Raw genomic sequence first — 17,764 nt, 5'->3', positions numbered from 1 at the left:
CAAATATTCGATAAGGCGTGTCCCATTGTGTGTGTATTACGAATAACTACGACTATTATTCGAGATATTTGTCGATATGGGAAAAGTTTAGCAAGAAACGCCCCAGGTAGTATGGTAAAGTCGGCTTGAAAATAAAGAAAATTAAACGAAAATTAACATATAGTAATATGCACATAACAGAAGTTCAGCATAAAACGTTTCATTAGAAACAGTCAAGGGATTCGAAAGACATGCAAAAATTAGTTTAAGAATTAGAATAAAATGGCGCTTAAAATTGACGAACCTATATTAAAATTACAATGGCTCGGACATGACAGAATTAGATACGCACCTAAAATATTTAATGATTCACTTGGACGTCCACAATAAACTTGAAAAATTAAAACTGATTACGTTCTGGGACTTTCTACAATTTATTTTGTGTGGGTGTCTCCCACGTTAAGGTAAGAGCACGTTTGAGAACAGGGTGTTGAGAAGATTATTCGGACCTAAGACAGAAAATTAAATTATGAGGAGTATAATTAGGCTATTCTTTATAATATTATTAACGTGATCAATTGATGAGAAAAGAATGGGGAGGGGCGTGTAACACTTTTCGGAGAGACGGGAACTGCATACAAAAGTTAGACGGAAAACTGAAAGGGAGGAGACCACTTGAAAGACCTAGGAGTAGATGGAAAGATAATATTGAAATGTTTATCCAAAGAATATGGTGTGATAGTGTACTGGATTAATTGCTCCACTGAGGTTTATAAAATTAAGAATCACCTCCACGTTTTCAGTGTGGAAAATGTTGTTTCTTTAGTTATTTTAGGGCACTGTGTCATCTGAAAACAGCATACAGGCTTTAATGTCGAGTAATAAGAAACTGGTGACTCTGAACGGCGAGTGGAAAATGTAGAAGAGGCGGCACAGAGCATTTATGCGCTGTCCTACATGTTTTAGGAGAAGTACGCATGAATCAAGTTAACCCACGGAATTAATTGTCAAGATAGTCGATATCCTGTACTAGGTTCGATCCTTGAACATCTTAAATACAACGTGAAAAATGCTGCTGTGGTTGTTAGCCCTTTTATCCGAAAAATCCCACTGGTAACCATATACACCGCGTGCTATAATAATAAATAATTATACTTTTCTCCACAGTGTATTTCCGATTTCTTACGATTCTCAGAGTAAACAGCGGTTTTTCGTTAAACGGCATTAACAATCTGACCTTCGTAGTGAAGTCACATTGTGTTTTCGTTGAGGTACTGACTGAAGTTTTAAACATTATTTTGACGAGCCTCAGATTCAAAGAGTAAAAAACCAGTGGAATATGTACCACCTTCTTTACAATTTAATAACTCTGAATTTTGCCCAAAGAGTGTATCTACGGATTTTGTATTATTCTAAAGATAAACAGCGATTATTTCTTTAAGCATTACTAACAAACTAATCTTTTTAATGGAGAGTGTCTCTCTTTTGGTAGGAACTGAATACTTAAATAGTATCTAGATGATCTTCGGCTTCAGAGGGTAAAGATCAGGGCCTTCTATTGACAACGCTGTGTAATAGGCGATTTGCTTCAGTACAACTGAACTAAATTAAAATTACGTAAAGCATCAGGAATACGTTAAAAGTTTGCCGTTTTCCATTCCGGATATGTATTACAGTGCTAACCACTCAATCCTGGTATTCGGTTTGAGGATATCATTATGTGAAACCAATCCCACAAACAGGATACTCTGCTAAAGTTGGAGGCCTGTATGTGAAGAAAAACCATAAAAATTTCAACATCTAGGCAACACACGTAATAAAAATAAAGGGACATAAACAATTAATAGAGCAAGAAATCTTATTATTTTTTGTTTTAACTATCGTCTTCCTTTGCTTGTTTTGCACCCGTTCTATATAGCAAGGCTTATTTAGTATCATTTCAATAAATCGCCATGAGATTTCAATAAACTGTCGCAACTTGTAACCTTGCGACCCATAAACGCAGTATGTTCTGTGTAAAAACGAAGCTAAATTTAGGACAATATCCACACAGTTCAAGCGTTAAGCTAAACTAAAGATTTTGCATAGTGCGCTGAATACAAGAAGCAGCATTCATTTATTTATTTTCTTTAAAGAATCTTTCACAAATTAACACTTTCCATGCTGCGAACGAGATATCTCGTTAAGAAACGCTTGCTTCTTCTGCTCCTAACAATTTCTGCGTTAACGGATATTCGACAAAACAAACTATTCTGCCATCTGAAGATTTCTGTCTTCTGGGTTGTTGCGCTGTGTAGTCTGGTCGATGTTTACCGACGTTTCAGAGGTCATACTGCCTCCATCATCAGGGCGGTGAGTATGAAGATTTCTGTCTTCTGGGTTGTTGCGCTGTGTAGTCTGGTCGATGTTAACTAACGTTTCAGAGGTCATACTGCCTCCGTCATCAGGGCGATTCTTAGTATGAAGATTTCTGTCTTCTGGGTTGTTGCGTTGTGTAGTCTGGTCGATGTTTACCAACGTTTCAGAGGTCATACTGCCTCCGTCATCAGTATGACCTCTGAAACAACAACCCAGAAGACAGAAATCTTCATACTCTGATGACGGAGGCAGTATGACCTCTGAAACGTTGGTAAACATCGACCAGACTACACGGCGCAACAACCCAGAAGACGGATATCTTCATACTCACCGCTGTGAAAACCCGAAATCTTACTATTCTGCCATCTCTTTACCGTTTAGTCCAACAGTTTATGGGCCAGTACTTCTAAAACAGGAAAATCTGTGGGTAACATGGAAAGGGTTAACATAGAAGCTTGACAAATGGCTGAGATTTAAAAGTAGCCCAACACCTTGGTATACTGGTTTGGTGTCATCTGGAAATATAAACCGGATATACATTTATAACCTGGTTTAAGACGCGGTCTGAAATTCCGGTCTGAATCTAGACACATCTCTTGCTTTGATGTTCGTGAAAACGAGATTCATTTTACTCATACACTTAACCACACTTCACGCTTCAGAAGCACCAAATTCAGTCAGTTTTTCTACTGATTCAATTCCGGGCATAGACATCAAAGGCTGATTTCTGTCCAAAAGCCGTAAGAAAATCATGCTACTGGAGGTGTACCCATTTATTCCGCCAAGAAGAACAGAAATGCGGTGGGAGTGCAAATTTTTGAGATGGTAACAATTTTAATGCAATTCGGTGGTGAAGTTTTATATGACGACAAATCTTTAAAAAGATATAAATCTTTAAGAGAAGTAATTTTCAAACATGAACATAATAACATGGCGATCGCATTCATTATTTTGGACTAATGACCATAACTAACGAGACACCAGATTTTTTTATTTTGACAGGAAGAAACATTAAAAACTTGTAGAAAGACAATGTTAAATTTTACGTGTGAAAGTCTCCAAAAAGCATGGCAGCAATGGTTACTGTAGTGGGAACCATGCACTGAAAGGGATAATCGATAATCGTCTACAGACAAATTTCAAAAGTTAGAAGGAATAAAAATACATAACCCTACACACCAGTACATGAAAAATGGAAGAAGGCACGTGGGACTGCATGGAATTGTAAATCTACAAGGCGAAAAATAAAGACAAAAAGAGGCTGTAAAAGAGAGTTTTTGGGCCAGTAATGCATTAAGTTCGTTAATCCGTGAAGTTAAAAAGTAATTAAAAGATTATGTTGGGTGAAGACATGTGGTCTAAGAAAGTAATTTCATACAGGGCGTAAGAGCACAAGGAAGACTGAAGAGACGATGTAATGCATTAATGTATCTAACCTGTGAAAAAAAGAAACGAAAAAAGAGGGGATCAATAATTTGTACAAATAATCATCTATAATTTCTGCTGATATCGTTAAGAGAGGAGCGTTTTATAGGAGATTCATAAGCATTTTCAGGATTTATTACAATAATCTCGCATTGCTGCCTACTAAGTGTTGTAAATCACATAAATTCACGCCGTTCACCTGGTATATAGGCAGTACCTAAAACAGCCTTATCGATATTTAAATTCGATGTATACAAACACAGATCGAATGACCTTGGTTGCAAGCAATTCAACGTATCTGTTAGAAACGACATATGGGGACTTAAACAGGCACAGACAGAAAATATAAACCACATTACTCGTGCGTTATGTAATAATTATTTTGAAGGAAATTATAACCGGCAGAAGTTTCTGCTATTTAAATAACTGTCGTGTGTTAATTGTTTAATTTGAGAAGGAGAAATCATGTTCTAGTTTATGCTCGAAAGAGGCTAGTTGAGAAAGCCAATGAACTTCCCTGCAGATGGAAAGCTGAATTTATTCCATTTCGATTATATCAAGGTGCAACGGAGTGTATGATTCAAGTTACTTTTAAGTAAAATTTCCACCTTTCAGTCTGTAAGCGATAATTAATGTACGAGGCGCGTCCACAAAGTAAGTTTCCCACTCGTCCCACAGCTAGCAAACCTTATATTGCGCGAAGCGACTGTGCGTACGTGATAGAGCAATGACGTAGCATGGCGCATGCACTAACGGCACTTCCCGCGTTCTCACAGTAGCATCGTTGCAGCTGTTGAAGATGGAGGTTCTTATTCCAGCTCCCGCCGACTGTGAAGTGCGGTCAGTGATAACGCTAGGCCGCACACGGCTCGACGGACAGCAAGTCTCCTGCAGGAGTTCAGCTGGGAGGTGTTTAATCATTCACCCTACAGCCCGGACCTCGCTCCCAGTGATTTCCATCTTTTCCTACACCTCAAGAAATTCCTGTCCGGTCAGCGTCAGCGTTTTGAGAATGACAGAGAGGCGGAGATGGTTGTCACACAGTGGTTCCAATCTCAGGCGGCAGACTTCTACGACACAGGTATTTAAAAGTTGGTCCCACGGTATGACAAATGTCTCAATTCCGGTGGCGAATATGTTTAAAAATAGCTGGACACTTGCTGTATCTGTTGCAATAAATATTTCCATGAAATTGTGTTTTGTTTCTGTAAACGGCCCCAGGGAAACTTACTTTGTGGACGAGCCTCGTATCACTGAAGTTATGACAACGAAGAGCCCACCTAATGTCAAAACATTAGCTAATCGCATTTTCCTGCTGGATTACATAATTAGGTTATCTTAAAATACCATTAACAAGTCAGTATGTGCAGTGTATGTAAGTTTTATGAGTTTTATCAGAACAGGCTAGTTGAACACAGCACTGAAAGTGCCAATGTCTTTACTCAGAGGAGAAAACCGTGTCTCACAAAAACATAAATCTAACTTAAGAAGTCGACAAATGAGAGTCGCCCTTGAAAAGTTAACAGTTATTCAGAAGGTGAAGAAAATCTTTGCTTATATCACTGTGTTGAAACGGCCCGACACTGAATTCTATCCTGAGCTAGGTGAATCCAGTCCACTCCTTAAAAACCCAGTAGTCTAATCACCGTTTCCATTCACACTTCGACCCAAGGCAATATTTCCCAGGTTGCATCTTCTTTCGATGTTTCCCAACCAACGAGATGCAACTCAAAGTATGGATCGTTTTGTTAAAAGAACATGTAGTTTTCACGTGGTCTGTTTCTAGCAGCGGTTTAAATTCATGAAACTTTTCACACCCCTGAATTAGCGTTCGCCTTGAGTGGCTCAGGAAATCACGGAAAGCTGAGTAATGTAAAACCGGGGTCAACTTTAACATACTGAAAGTAACGAGACTAATGCAGCGTTTGTTATTTCATCGACATTATGGCAAATGCAAATATGAGATACAGTGGAATAAGGACCGAGAGCGATCATAAATGTTGAGTTTAGAAGAATCTGGAGGAAAACATCCGTTACCTCTTTTAACTTTGGAATTCACTCTGATAGATTAACGTTATGCTCATGTTCACCATTCTCACGATAAACAGCAATTATATCCCTAAACAGCATTAACCAGTGATCTTTCTAATACAGAAATGTAGTGTTGAGACAGGAACTTAAATTTTTGATAATACTTAGATGAGTTTCAGCCCTTACCAAAAGGACGGGTGGGAATCTTCTAATACACCGACGTTCTTTCTACCACCCCACCACCCCCGAAATAAAGTGTCACGCTTCTCACCATAATTTGTAATATGTGTAATTTCGCTCCCAAATATTCAAACTTCGCCATATTTTAGAATAATTTAATAGCTATCTTTATAATTTATATTAAAATCTGTTCTGCATTTGGTGACGAGAGATATACGAGTTTCGATCGGAAAGTTTAAAGACTGTGTCAATAGAGGGCGAACCGGATGTAGTACGACCTTCTGCCTTTAAGGGGTGCGGCCTACATTCATAGTGAATCAGTGTGCCAGCCGGCATCATCGAATTAGCATTTGTTTCTTAGTTACGGGCGTTTTGGTAGTGCATTACACCGACCCTCCTGCGATTTCGGAATGGCGTGTGCATCAAATTTTGCCAAAGACTCGCCAAAACGGCTACGGAAACCTATGAAATGCTAAAGCAAGCATTTGGGGAGTCCGCAATGGGTCGTGCACAAACTTTTGTGTGGCATTCACGTTTTAAAAATGGTCGAACCTCTGTCGATGATGACGAGCGTTCTGGACGACCATCTTCGAGCACAACGCCCGAAAATGTTACGAAGATTCGGCAGGCCATTCACGAAGATCGACGTCGTACCATCAACGACTTGTGCGACATTGTTGGGATAGGCTATGGGACCTGTCAGCTGATTCTAAAGGAAGAACTCCACATGCGACGCATCCTGTCTGAGGACCAGAAGCAGAATCGACTTCTCGTTTGTCAGGAGCTCAAAGATCTTGCAAGAACCGACCCCAACTTCCTTTCTAAGCTCCGTGTGACTTCTTCCTCTTCCCAAAGATGAAAATTCAGCTAAAGGGAAGGATATTTGATACGATAGAAGAGATTCAGGCAGAATCGCAGATGGTGCTTGACAGGCTGACAAAGAAAGATTTCCAGGGATCCTTCCAGGCTTGGCAGCGGCGCTGGGATCGTTGTGTTCACTCCCAGGAAAACTACTTCGAGGGTGATGGATGAATTTAATACCTGAGATAAGTGTACGGGTTTTTATACGCGCAGTCTTGAAACCTTTCGATCGCACCTCGTATGAATTACAAGCCATACAGTTTTCTCTGCTTTCACGTCCAGATCAAATACCAGTGGCTTGGATGTAGAATCATCTCATCTCAAGGCGTCTACCTTCACAGGACAACAGAAAATCGCGTTCCCAATGGTACTCGAACCCACGATATCTGTATTCCAGTGGTGTCAAACCACGTCGCCGCCAGTTGAGTTCGGCTTACAGAGACATTAGCTTACGTTGGCACAAAATGTAATTATGCAGGCTAAAAAAGCAGCAAATGCTGACGTCCTAGTTGGCCCTGAACCGGGGCAAGAAGCTAACAAGCACAAACATGTACAGAACGTAGGAGAACAAGTTCTTTCCTCTCCTTGTTCACCGCTGCCTGAATTCGGGGCTCGTCAGACGATTTTGTTGGATTGATCGGTTCAGGTAGTTTGATTGGTTACCTTGGACTCAAGAGATTTAATCAGTCCTTCGATATTAGACCAAAATGATAATTCGATACTTATAAGATTCGACGTTCTCACTGCGGTAAATGTCGATGTTTTTCGACATTTCATTAGCATTTAATATATCAGTGTGGACCCCTAAAAATATGTCCTACATATCGCCGTGTGGCTACCAACGTTTCGGAGTCATATTCAGAGTCGATGCCAACCCTGATGATGGAAGCAGAGACAGTATCAGAAACGTCGGACAAACTTCTTTCATTCAGTCGCCGTGAAGGCTTCATACCTAAAATAATCGTGTGGTCCAAACAAATCCTTCCACCAGAAATCTGTCTTCGGCTTTGAATAGTTTTATAAAACGTTTGTGTAAACAGGTTTAATGTCCGTTTATGTCTGTAGTGTTCTTCTTCGGCATTTTATTTGAACACAAAATAAATATCTATATTTACCTTTAATATACAAAAAGTTTTAGATAAGTGTTTGGCCTAAAGATATCATGGCTGCAGTTACACCCTAAAGTAATTGCCACTTAACGGAATCCGCTTGGAATCACAATCTCTCTGGGTGATTCATGTGATATAAATAACCTCAACGGCAAATGCCAAAGGTCAATACCTTGAAATAATCTGGTACAGACTGGAGAAAACTACGTAATGATTAACATCATGAGTTGTACTTTTCTTAAAGGATTATTTGGCTCTTCAAACCAAGAAGGATGATATGGGAGGGGCTTGTATCACGCATGAGAAATGCATATACATTTTTGTCAGAACATCTGAATGTAAGACATCACTTGGGAGACCAAGACGCAGATGGAGAGGGGATTTTACAAGCTGAGCGACTACTTCTACATGAAGTTGGTTGAATGTATTCCTAAACCTTTCATGTGATAAAAATTGTCTATTAATGTTCTATGAATGTGGACTGATATATGTACTAGCCACCAGCATCGATCAACATTATATAGATCATACGTTGTAAAGGGAACCACTTGTATTTCTTTTTCACGGAGAGGCGGTCAGAAATTTGCCTATAAAGTTATTTATTAGGCAGAGTTTATTTTTAGGAGGTTGTTAACGCTTGCATTCAGGGCAGAAAAATATATATTTTAATATATCTAATTTTTGATGATATTATATTGTCACATTTTCTTATTTTTTACGTTTACTCAATTTTGATGTTTTCCAACCAAAATCCATTTCACCTCCAACCCGCCTTCGGCGTCAAAGTCTGTCACGTATTTTATGCAGGCTAAGACAAATATATTTAAAGTTTTAAGAGTGTGGATCTTGTAAACCACACTTTATTTGTATAAAGAAACAAACCAAGTTCGTGTCTCTCAGCGTTCTAACACGTGGTAGCTGAAATGTTCGGGACTAGAAAGTTTATCGACCTCTTACTGAATTCTTGAAAGACTTCGATTTGCTGTGTAAGCAAAATTCAGTTGCAGATTGCTTTCAATTACAAAAGCTACATAATGAAGTAAATTAGTCCAAGCATCAAAAGGCACATAGTCTGAAGATCACATTTTACATTTATCTCGTTTTAAGAGCGAGACAGATATGAAGAAGGAAATACAGTAGGAAAACAGTTTCAAAAAGGGGGGGGGGGGGAGAAAGAAAGAAGTGCACAGACAATTAGAAAAAAAACTGAGAAGAAAAACAGAAAGCGAGAAGAACAACAAACGAAGAATCTCCTTGTGTAGTTTGATGCTGTGTCCTGCCACACTGAACTCCTTGTTAGGTGTATAATCCTACCAGTCCAGCCAAAATCACGACTGCACCACGTGAATACATAGCGACTACAAAACTGCGCAATTAATTAATCTCTCGCCGTTATTAGATTGGAATGTACCCAACACTGTAATGGGCCTTCATTGCAGAGGCCGGGTCTGTTTAGCGATTCTCAAGCGAAGGACTGAGACTCATAGCTAATATTGCCCATGGCCGGCCATAGAAGTGACTCTGAAAATGTCAAATGAAGTGTGAAGGCGATCAAAAATAGGTTAAGGCACTGATACTTCATATCATTACAACCTACTTATGTCAAATTCGCTTGTTATCAACTGATCTTTCAGGCTGTTTGTGTGTACACGAAGAACTCTGTTCTTACTAAATACATCTGATGAAATTACAGTTCAAATGTGATTTACAGCCCACCAATATCCGCATAAATCGGCGAGAAAAGCAGGAAAAAATGAAGAGTTATCAAAACATTATTTGCTTTAGTTCAGGAAAGATAAATCCATTTTATCTGCTTAAAATTGTTCACTTTAAAAATAAAAGTGAGTATTTAACGTGGGTTTAATTTCGGAGCGCTGTTACCTGTTTTCAACAGCAGCGCCTTTCTTGGCCAACAAGCGACATCTGTTCTAGATAATATGAAAGCCACTGGTGCGGCAGTTGAGATAACACACGTTTATCATGTTTACCATTCTGTTAGTGAAATAGGTGGCTGACTCAGCTGGCGTTGAATGAGTCATGAAACAATATGATTAACAAAACAGCAGATCTGCAGCTCCGCTGCACAACCAAGTAAACATACGTTTGCATTTGATATGTCAGCTTCTCTTATCTCTAAAAACAAAAACTTTTGTTTTCTTTTTATAATTTTTAAACTGATCAGGCCTGTGGCCTGTTCAAATACAGAACTAACTTCTGAAATTTTTAATCCTTTTAGGTATTTGGCAGCATAATACAGGAAAATGTGAACACACATCCGCGTCTCGAGTGCGATTCGAATCTACGATCCTAGTGTTCGAGCAGTTAAGACCCACGCCGAAACAATATCAAAAATTGTATTCAACAAAACAATTCAAAAATTATATCTGGTTGGTTGTACCTTTGACCTTTTATGCACTTCGAAGGATTAAGGTACTGGCTGATGGTGGTGTAAGAAAATGAAGTCTCCCTTCTACAGCACTCATCTAAATTCAGGGGAGGTAAAAACAGGTGGAGCTGTATCGCTAGAAGGGACACATGACCTCGACAGCGCTGACGATGATCCCGGGGTTGAATCTCGGGGCAGAAGCACGAGATGGCGACTGAGGGGTCTCGTTATTTTCCATGGGCATAAATGGTTCAGCAAGTTTCTCTTCAACCATCATCTTCCTAGGACGTTTCCACTTAAGGTAAGTCATGTGACAAGCAAGGACCTCTGTCCATCTCTGTCCTCCCACAGCCCTCCTCTTCAGTTTATTCCTGCCTTCTGTGAGGCTAGTTTTCTAACCTGTTGTTCCCACATTGCTCTCGGTATCTCTCTTGGGCGTTATTCTTTACTTTCATTCTGAAGATCTTTTGGATACTCTATTCGTTCATTCTTAAAACATTATTGTACCATCTTGTTCTCCAGTCTCTTAGTTTGCCTTCGAATGAGTTTATCTTTGAAACTTCCCTATTTCTTCATTTCTTATTCTCGCTCCTTTGTCGTCTTCTGGGTTGAAACGCCATGTGGCCTTACCAACGTTTCGGAAAAATATAATGTCTCCATCTTCAACCCTAAAATTTGAAGCAGTATGTTCCTCCGAAACGTTGATATCTACAAACCCACATGATGTCATTGTCCAGAAGAATAACACTGACGTCTTCGCCGTCACAACCTCAAAACCCATAAGATATATTTTCATTTTACCTTCTCTTAAAAAACCTTGCCATTTCTACCATTAGTTTAGGCTTATATAGATGCATACACAAAATATTATATACACTGTTTTACCTCATTAATTGCACTACCAGAAAGTAGCAGGATTTATTATCGCAGGAAGCAAAACGAAGTAAATTGGAAGGGAAACAGAAGTGAAAGCAGACGGAATGGTTTATGGCCATATTAATTTGCCACAGCTACGACTATTGCATGCAGTCATGTAACTGTGATTCAGCGCGAGATAAGGAAAGTGTCGTTTTCAGGCTTTACAATCGAGCACAAGGCAAATAAAGAATACCTTGTAGACAAACAGTGTTTGTTCTACCGAAAGTGTTGTCATATCTTTTGATTCAATGCGAAACTTTACCTTCGAAAAATAACTAAAGAAACACTGCACACAAAAATACCACAGCTGTAAACAGGACACAACGAACAAAGGGAAATATAAAATTTTGTCTGACTGAAATATGGTCTCGTGCTTTGGTGGGCGAATGAGTTATAAACTTTTGAAGACAATGCTCCGTTATATGAACCTTAAGGCGATTCAAGAAATTAGGAAGTTATTATAATACTCCCCCAGACTCTTCAAGATCATTAAAATATTCTTGAACTAGATACAACGTGATTACATAACTCAAAAGCCAACTCACCATCAATTCCTTTTATATTTAACAACTTTGTTTCTCTATATAAGAAACATAATAATTCAGCTATCAATGTTTTGAAAACAGTATTAGTAGACTCATAAATGTTGTAGGCGGATACGCTGATGCAATAGTCTGTGTGGTTGACAATAGAAAATCTCAGTTCACTGAAGTGAGACATCAGTGCATGTGTCCCTGGAACAAGAAAATCGAACTAATGTTCATCAGAAAACGCACGAAGATCCACTGCATTAAAGATGCTCATTCCTTGATATAGCATTTAATTAAAATCGGCAATTTTTTTCGCAAATTATTATGGGTAAACACAGCAGACATTGCCATAAACGGGCGTTTCCTCGTAGAAAGCAGCTTTAGAGTTGCAAACCTTGTTTTGGTTAGGAAGAATCGGCCTTTATCAGTGTTACATGCCTCACAGACAGGCACGTGACACACAAATGAAAATTACACAGCAGCGGAAATATACCACATTAGTCATACCGTAACGCGTCAGCTAATGTAAAACATGGCCAAGGCTGAACGGAAATTCAACTCTGAAGTTTCTGCTTGTATTCATCACTTTAATACGTCACTAAATATTAATTGTAAAGTTGTTGTGGAGAAGCACTACCGTACGACTTGGAAGTCAACTCCACGCGTATTTAACTTCGGTATTAGATGAAGATGAATAGTTAACTTCGTGCTCCTTCCACTTTACACTTTACAAAATGAGCCCCCAGTACCCACTGGATTAGATGGTAGGTTTGACCCAGAATCGGTAAGTGTTGATGAAGAATAAAATATCTGCCCCTGCTGGGAATCCATCCACTGTCGTTACAGACACGTTATTATCTGACCTACCGCGACTCCTAAACCAGCAGGCTAATAATAATAAAAATAATGATAACAATAACAACACAACAATGAAGAAAACAGAAAGAGACAAGGAAGAGGTAAGTACGCGATCAAATAAACAGAAATATCAATGAACAAAGAACTGACGAGTTAAAAAAAGACTGTTAGAGAAGACGAAAAATCAATAACGTAATTACGAAATACCGTAAAGAAAACGAGAATTTTCGGGGAAAATATTCGCTTTTAGCCAAGAAAAAGCTAAGCACTCATTTGTTTCATGTCATCATATATATTAGACGTTGTGCGAGTAGGGAGTGGGTGTTAACGATAAACAGCAACTACGGGACACAAGTCTCTTGCCATCTACCGGTCATAATGTAGACTGTTTCCAACTATCAGTTCAAATTCCAATCACTTGGATATTGTAACCTCAATTATTCGTTCAACATCCCATACTACATATTTTTGTAGGTTATGTGGATGACTCACTTGTTGTTTGTGAATATCTATGTAGGGATTTTATTATGTTTTGAATGAAGGATAAATGACAAACAATACGCTCCATCAGACAATCAAATTGAAATCAAATTTACTTTGGGAACGAAAGCGTATTAGTAGACTACCTGTTGCAACATTTCTTATTTATTTATTCAGTGGTTCATTTAATGGCAATGTCAGCGGCTCAGTCTGTATAGTGTCGAATGACAGGATGAATTTGAAAGGATGGAAGCGGTAGTGGTCTAACTTAAGGGAGGGAATGTTACGAAAATCCTCAGTCAGGATAACACGTTTCCGGGCCGAGACTTCAACCACGGGGTCTCTTGAATACGATAGGGTGCTAACAATTTCACCGCGACACTACAGAAATATTTCCAACTAAATTTAATGAAATCTCTCATTCCTACTCCAAAAACGCAATAACAGAAATGCAAGCGTGGAATTTGCAGCCAGAAAATTATTCGAAACACGTGTGGAATAGAGTAGTAATCATCACCCATTTTATAATAATGGTGCTATTAAATTTACGAAAGGAAATCAGAACATTCAGTCGCCTTTACTTACTTCCAGTGACGTTGAAGCAACATTTGGGCACTTGTAGTTGATTCTCTTTTATCCAAGCACGATACAGCACCTCTCTTCTGAACTTGACCTTTATCCTGGTTCTGAAAGCTGTGTCTTCGAATGACCCCGCCATTTTTTACTCTACCATCAGCAACGAAAGTTGCACCATTATCACTCGTCTCGATCCATAGCGTCATTCCTTGTGGACGAACAAATTACACCAAATTGACACCCAATATGTTGGTTATGACCTTTGCCGCTGATTTCTTTCTTGTCATTATTAAAGCGATTTTGACAGAAGTTGCGGTTGGGGTCAATCATCGAATATTGCACGTTTTCGTAAGACTTCGAGATAGACCTCCTGCCATCGTACATGAAAAGATCAATACTCGGCCATGTCACCGGCTTTCTGAAGACACTTTCCTAAAACAATCATGGCTCTGAGAGACAAACAATTTTCAGTCACTTGATTAATCACTAACATTCTATGGAATATATTAATAATCACACGTGGATATACATTAGAAGACTGCAATTCTAATCGTATTCCCCATACGTTACTTCGTTTGTACATACTTCCGCGTATTGTCGGTAGATGTCATTTGAGTTCGCTGAGTCGACCTGAGCGGAAGCATGAGAAACGTCTGTAGTCTACAGTCCGCAGACCAGGAGAAAATCCCTGCTACGAATTCGTTAAACTCGCATGCGCAAGATTTCGCAGTGCGTGACGACCCATCCTAAAAGCATTCGTTCCATAACCACTGAACGAATAACAGACAACAATCTTTCATGTGTTCTAATGGGTACAGCTTCAAGATTACCTCACAGCGGCACAGCGATTTAATCTAGAATATTATCGTAACACCCGCAGAACACATTACTACACGCTACTCTCAAATGCTTGATGTGTTCAGTCTGTGTGTAGTAGCCTTAAACTCTGACGTATCGCACTTCCCACCAACAGCAGCCCTCTAGTCCAGCTGATAAGTAACATTCCCCCCGCACCGACCAGAAACGACTTCCCCTTGCAGGGATTTTCTCGTCATCTGTAGACAGTACTTCCCGTTAAGTTTACAGACATTTAAATTCATATAAAGTGCTTGCAATTGAGATGACCCTGGCGTTTCTGGGATTAGGGACAAAATAATAAAATTTCTTACAATTTATTCTAGCCTTTCACACGAATGTTTAAAGCATTTGCCTATCATTCTGTTAAATTTATGAAAATCCGACCAGATGTTCTCGAATTGAATTCAGAAAGACGGGCAGGCAAACAGATATACAAAATTGGAAATGATAGCGAAAGACTAAAAGTAATATAACCCAACTGTATAGTTCCATAACTAAATACAACTGTCATCACTCTTGCGGTTATTCGGGAGGTCCTGAATTCAGATCTCGGCCCGGGCACCAGTTATCCTGACTAAGGTTTCTCGTGGTTTTCCTCAGTTCCTCAATAAAACTGCCGCGGTACTACATTACATACCGACGGGAAGGAAAACTGAAGGCTGAAATATTTTAAGGGCCTACAGAAAGGCGGATATTATATGGCATAGAGAAGGAAAAGAAAATGAACTATAACTGGAAATTTCTGTGTTATTGTGACAGACACAGATCTCTTTCCCTTATAATATTTAGAGACAAGCAAGCTCAATTCTCGTGGTAGGCCGAACATACTCCTCTTTGTAAAGCATCGCGAAATTTTGATATTAAACAGACACTCTCGTGCATACGTTTTGACATTCTTGAATCAGGTCGCTTCTGAAATAGGTCAAGGTAATTCACTGAACCGTTCGTTCAGGACAGAATCAAAGTTAACACAAAATGAATTCCAAGTCTTCAGTTCCAGCTTTATATTTGAGGGAAGTCAAAAACAATGTTGCATTCTACAAAGGAATATGGAATGCACTGCATCTAAATCGTCTGCTGATGTTCGTGAAGCATTTGTCAATGCGCGTCGTCTAAGGAAGTACCCAATAATACGATGCACACCGAGTGGTAAAAGAATTTCGGGACACAGGAAGTGCTTGTCTGTGACAAGTGTTCATGGACTGATAAAACAGCAGAAATTACGGCCGTACCAGTCTCAGTAGCAGTTGCAAGAATTCAGTATTGCTATTGGTTTAATCGTTTTATGCACTAAATGATTTATGTGAAGTAATTAGGGCTGCGTTAATATGGAACGTTCTGTATCGCCTATATTTTACTTCAGTAATTGTAAGTTATGCACGAGGACAAATAAAATTAATTATTTTTTATTTTCTTCGATATGTAATGGAAAGATACGTAATCTTGATTGACTTGCCTAGTTCCGTTCTGTGCGAAAATATAGTAATCTTCAACACATACTATTTAGTCGCTAAAAGGAAACCAAAAAAATCTAGTTTATTCCAAAACAGTAGTCTTCATCTGTGGTAAAATATTTTTTAACAGACTACAACGCTAAATAATTTTTCAGACCGGCATAAATTAAGCAGCGGGACGGCTGTGTTCCGCGGTCCACCGGCTAAAAAGCACTGCTCCAGATAAAATTCCGCATATTGTTTAAATCATGATGGTTTCAATGAATGCAGAGCGTAAAAACTGCGGGAAAGAGTTTCTGTCAAAATACAGGCGTTAGTTTTAATGCGATTCTATGAAGTGGAAGAATTAATTGCGTTTCTGCAGAAAACACAAATGCAGACAACAATCAGCATCAGCAGTACATTACAGATGCAGAATAAAATCACTGAATGTTGTTGAAAACCGAAGTCAAGCTTTTATGCAACACATTTCACAGCTGAAAGGTACATCAGCTTCTTACATTGTAGAGGTTTTATAAGATCCCTTCCATAGGAGACCTGCGCTGTAAACAATGCAACTGATTTAGATGAAATGCAACCCACTTAATACTGGCACTGAAACCACGCAGAGCTATCGTTTTGTAGGTTTGTGCCCCAGAATAACATGCGCACCTCAATTATGCCATGTTAAAGTTGAGTGACATCAAATGTATTGCATATTTTCGCAGAGGCTTAATTATGACTGTTATCAACGTGTTGAAAAATTCATTGACATATATTCCTTCTTCTTTAAAAGAACCGTGCATTGTGTTCAGGCAACCGTGGCATTTCATTTTATGTGCATTATTATTTTTATTATTAGTGTTCTGTCTGACGACAGGTCCATATGAACAGGATCCTTCCATCCTTTTCTCGGACTGGGACCTGTTCATATACGTTCTTGGCAGATGATCCAGAAGTGGTTTGCCATTGCCTTCTTCTGTGTGTGAATGGAGTAATTGTTGGGATGCCACGGAGAAACCGGGGAAGCCCCCGGAGGAAAACTCCGTGTTGCCTAGACCACGGTCTTGCCCAACACAAGTTATAAATTCGGGCACCGCCGGGAATCGAACCCGAGACCCCAGGATTACAAGGCCAGCGTTCTAACCGCTAGACCACCGTGGCTTTATGTGCATACTGCAAGCAAAATAATTCCGAGCTTGAGTTACGTCATAGTAAAAGGGGAGAAGAGATGATTGAAAAGGTAGGGAGGAGGATGAAGGCAAAGGGTCGGTCTGAGGATGGTCATCTCTCGGCTTGTTGTATCTTTTCGCGGTCTTCCCCCCTCCGGGTGCTCGTTTGTCAATGGTCAACGAAGCTCGGGGTTATTTTGATTCCACTGTAGTTGTTTTAATGTAGTTTTTGATTGGCTATGTTGATAGATACAGAGTTGCATGCAACTGTTAACAGTAGAGTTGACTCTTAAACTCGTGATTCTGTGAAGTCAATCAATCTTACCGGTTATTGGATTCTCCTCCAACCGTACAGTAAGCTGGCTCGCATCTGTTGGTCGAATGGGGGAGAAATGGATTTGTCATTGTTGGTGGTGTTATGCCTGTGACGAGAGATCAATTTGCTGCTAGCACCAGGTCTTAATATTGTCTCCAGAACATGGATTTTAATTACTAAAGCACACTTTCAATTAATTTATTCTGAAACACTCCTGTCAGTCTGCTGCAAAACATAGGTAAGAAACACTTCCTTCTTAGACACAGATCTGGTGTAAAAAATCAGCCAGATTCC

At 39.4% G+C, this 17,764-nt stretch overlaps 1 protein-coding gene across 3 annotated transcripts in view; it reads right to left on the bottom strand.

The window, feature by feature from the left end:
* The window catches only part of LOC110833299 (scoloptoxin SSD14), a 52,353-nt gene that overhangs the window by 14,566 nt on the left and 20,023 nt on the right, over nucleotides 1–17,764 (bottom strand). The window contains exon 2 of one of the 3 annotated variants that reach the window (XM_087349184.1): nucleotides 17,480–17,576. The exons of 1 other annotated variant lie outside the window; for it this stretch is intronic. In XM_087349184.1, coding sequence (XP_087205310.1) covers nucleotides 17,480–17,559 — 80 coding nt within the window. In that variant the 5' untranslated portion in view covers nucleotides 17,560–17,576. Of the gene's footprint in view, nucleotides 1–13,700; nucleotides 14,296–17,479; nucleotides 17,577–17,764 lie in introns of those variants that run through there. One more of the 3 variants, XM_022071187.2, reaches the window with a different exon arrangement.

Source organism: Zootermopsis nevadensis, unplaced genomic scaffold (genome assembly GCF_977971745.1).
Source record: "Zootermopsis nevadensis isolate Lab colony 2312 unplaced genomic scaffold, Znev_1.0 Znev_ptg000015l, whole genome shotgun sequence".
Classification (NCBI taxonomy): Eukaryota; Metazoa; Arthropoda; class Insecta; order Blattodea; family Termopsidae; genus Zootermopsis; species Zootermopsis nevadensis.
This window is presented reverse-complemented; position numbering and strand designations above follow the sequence as displayed.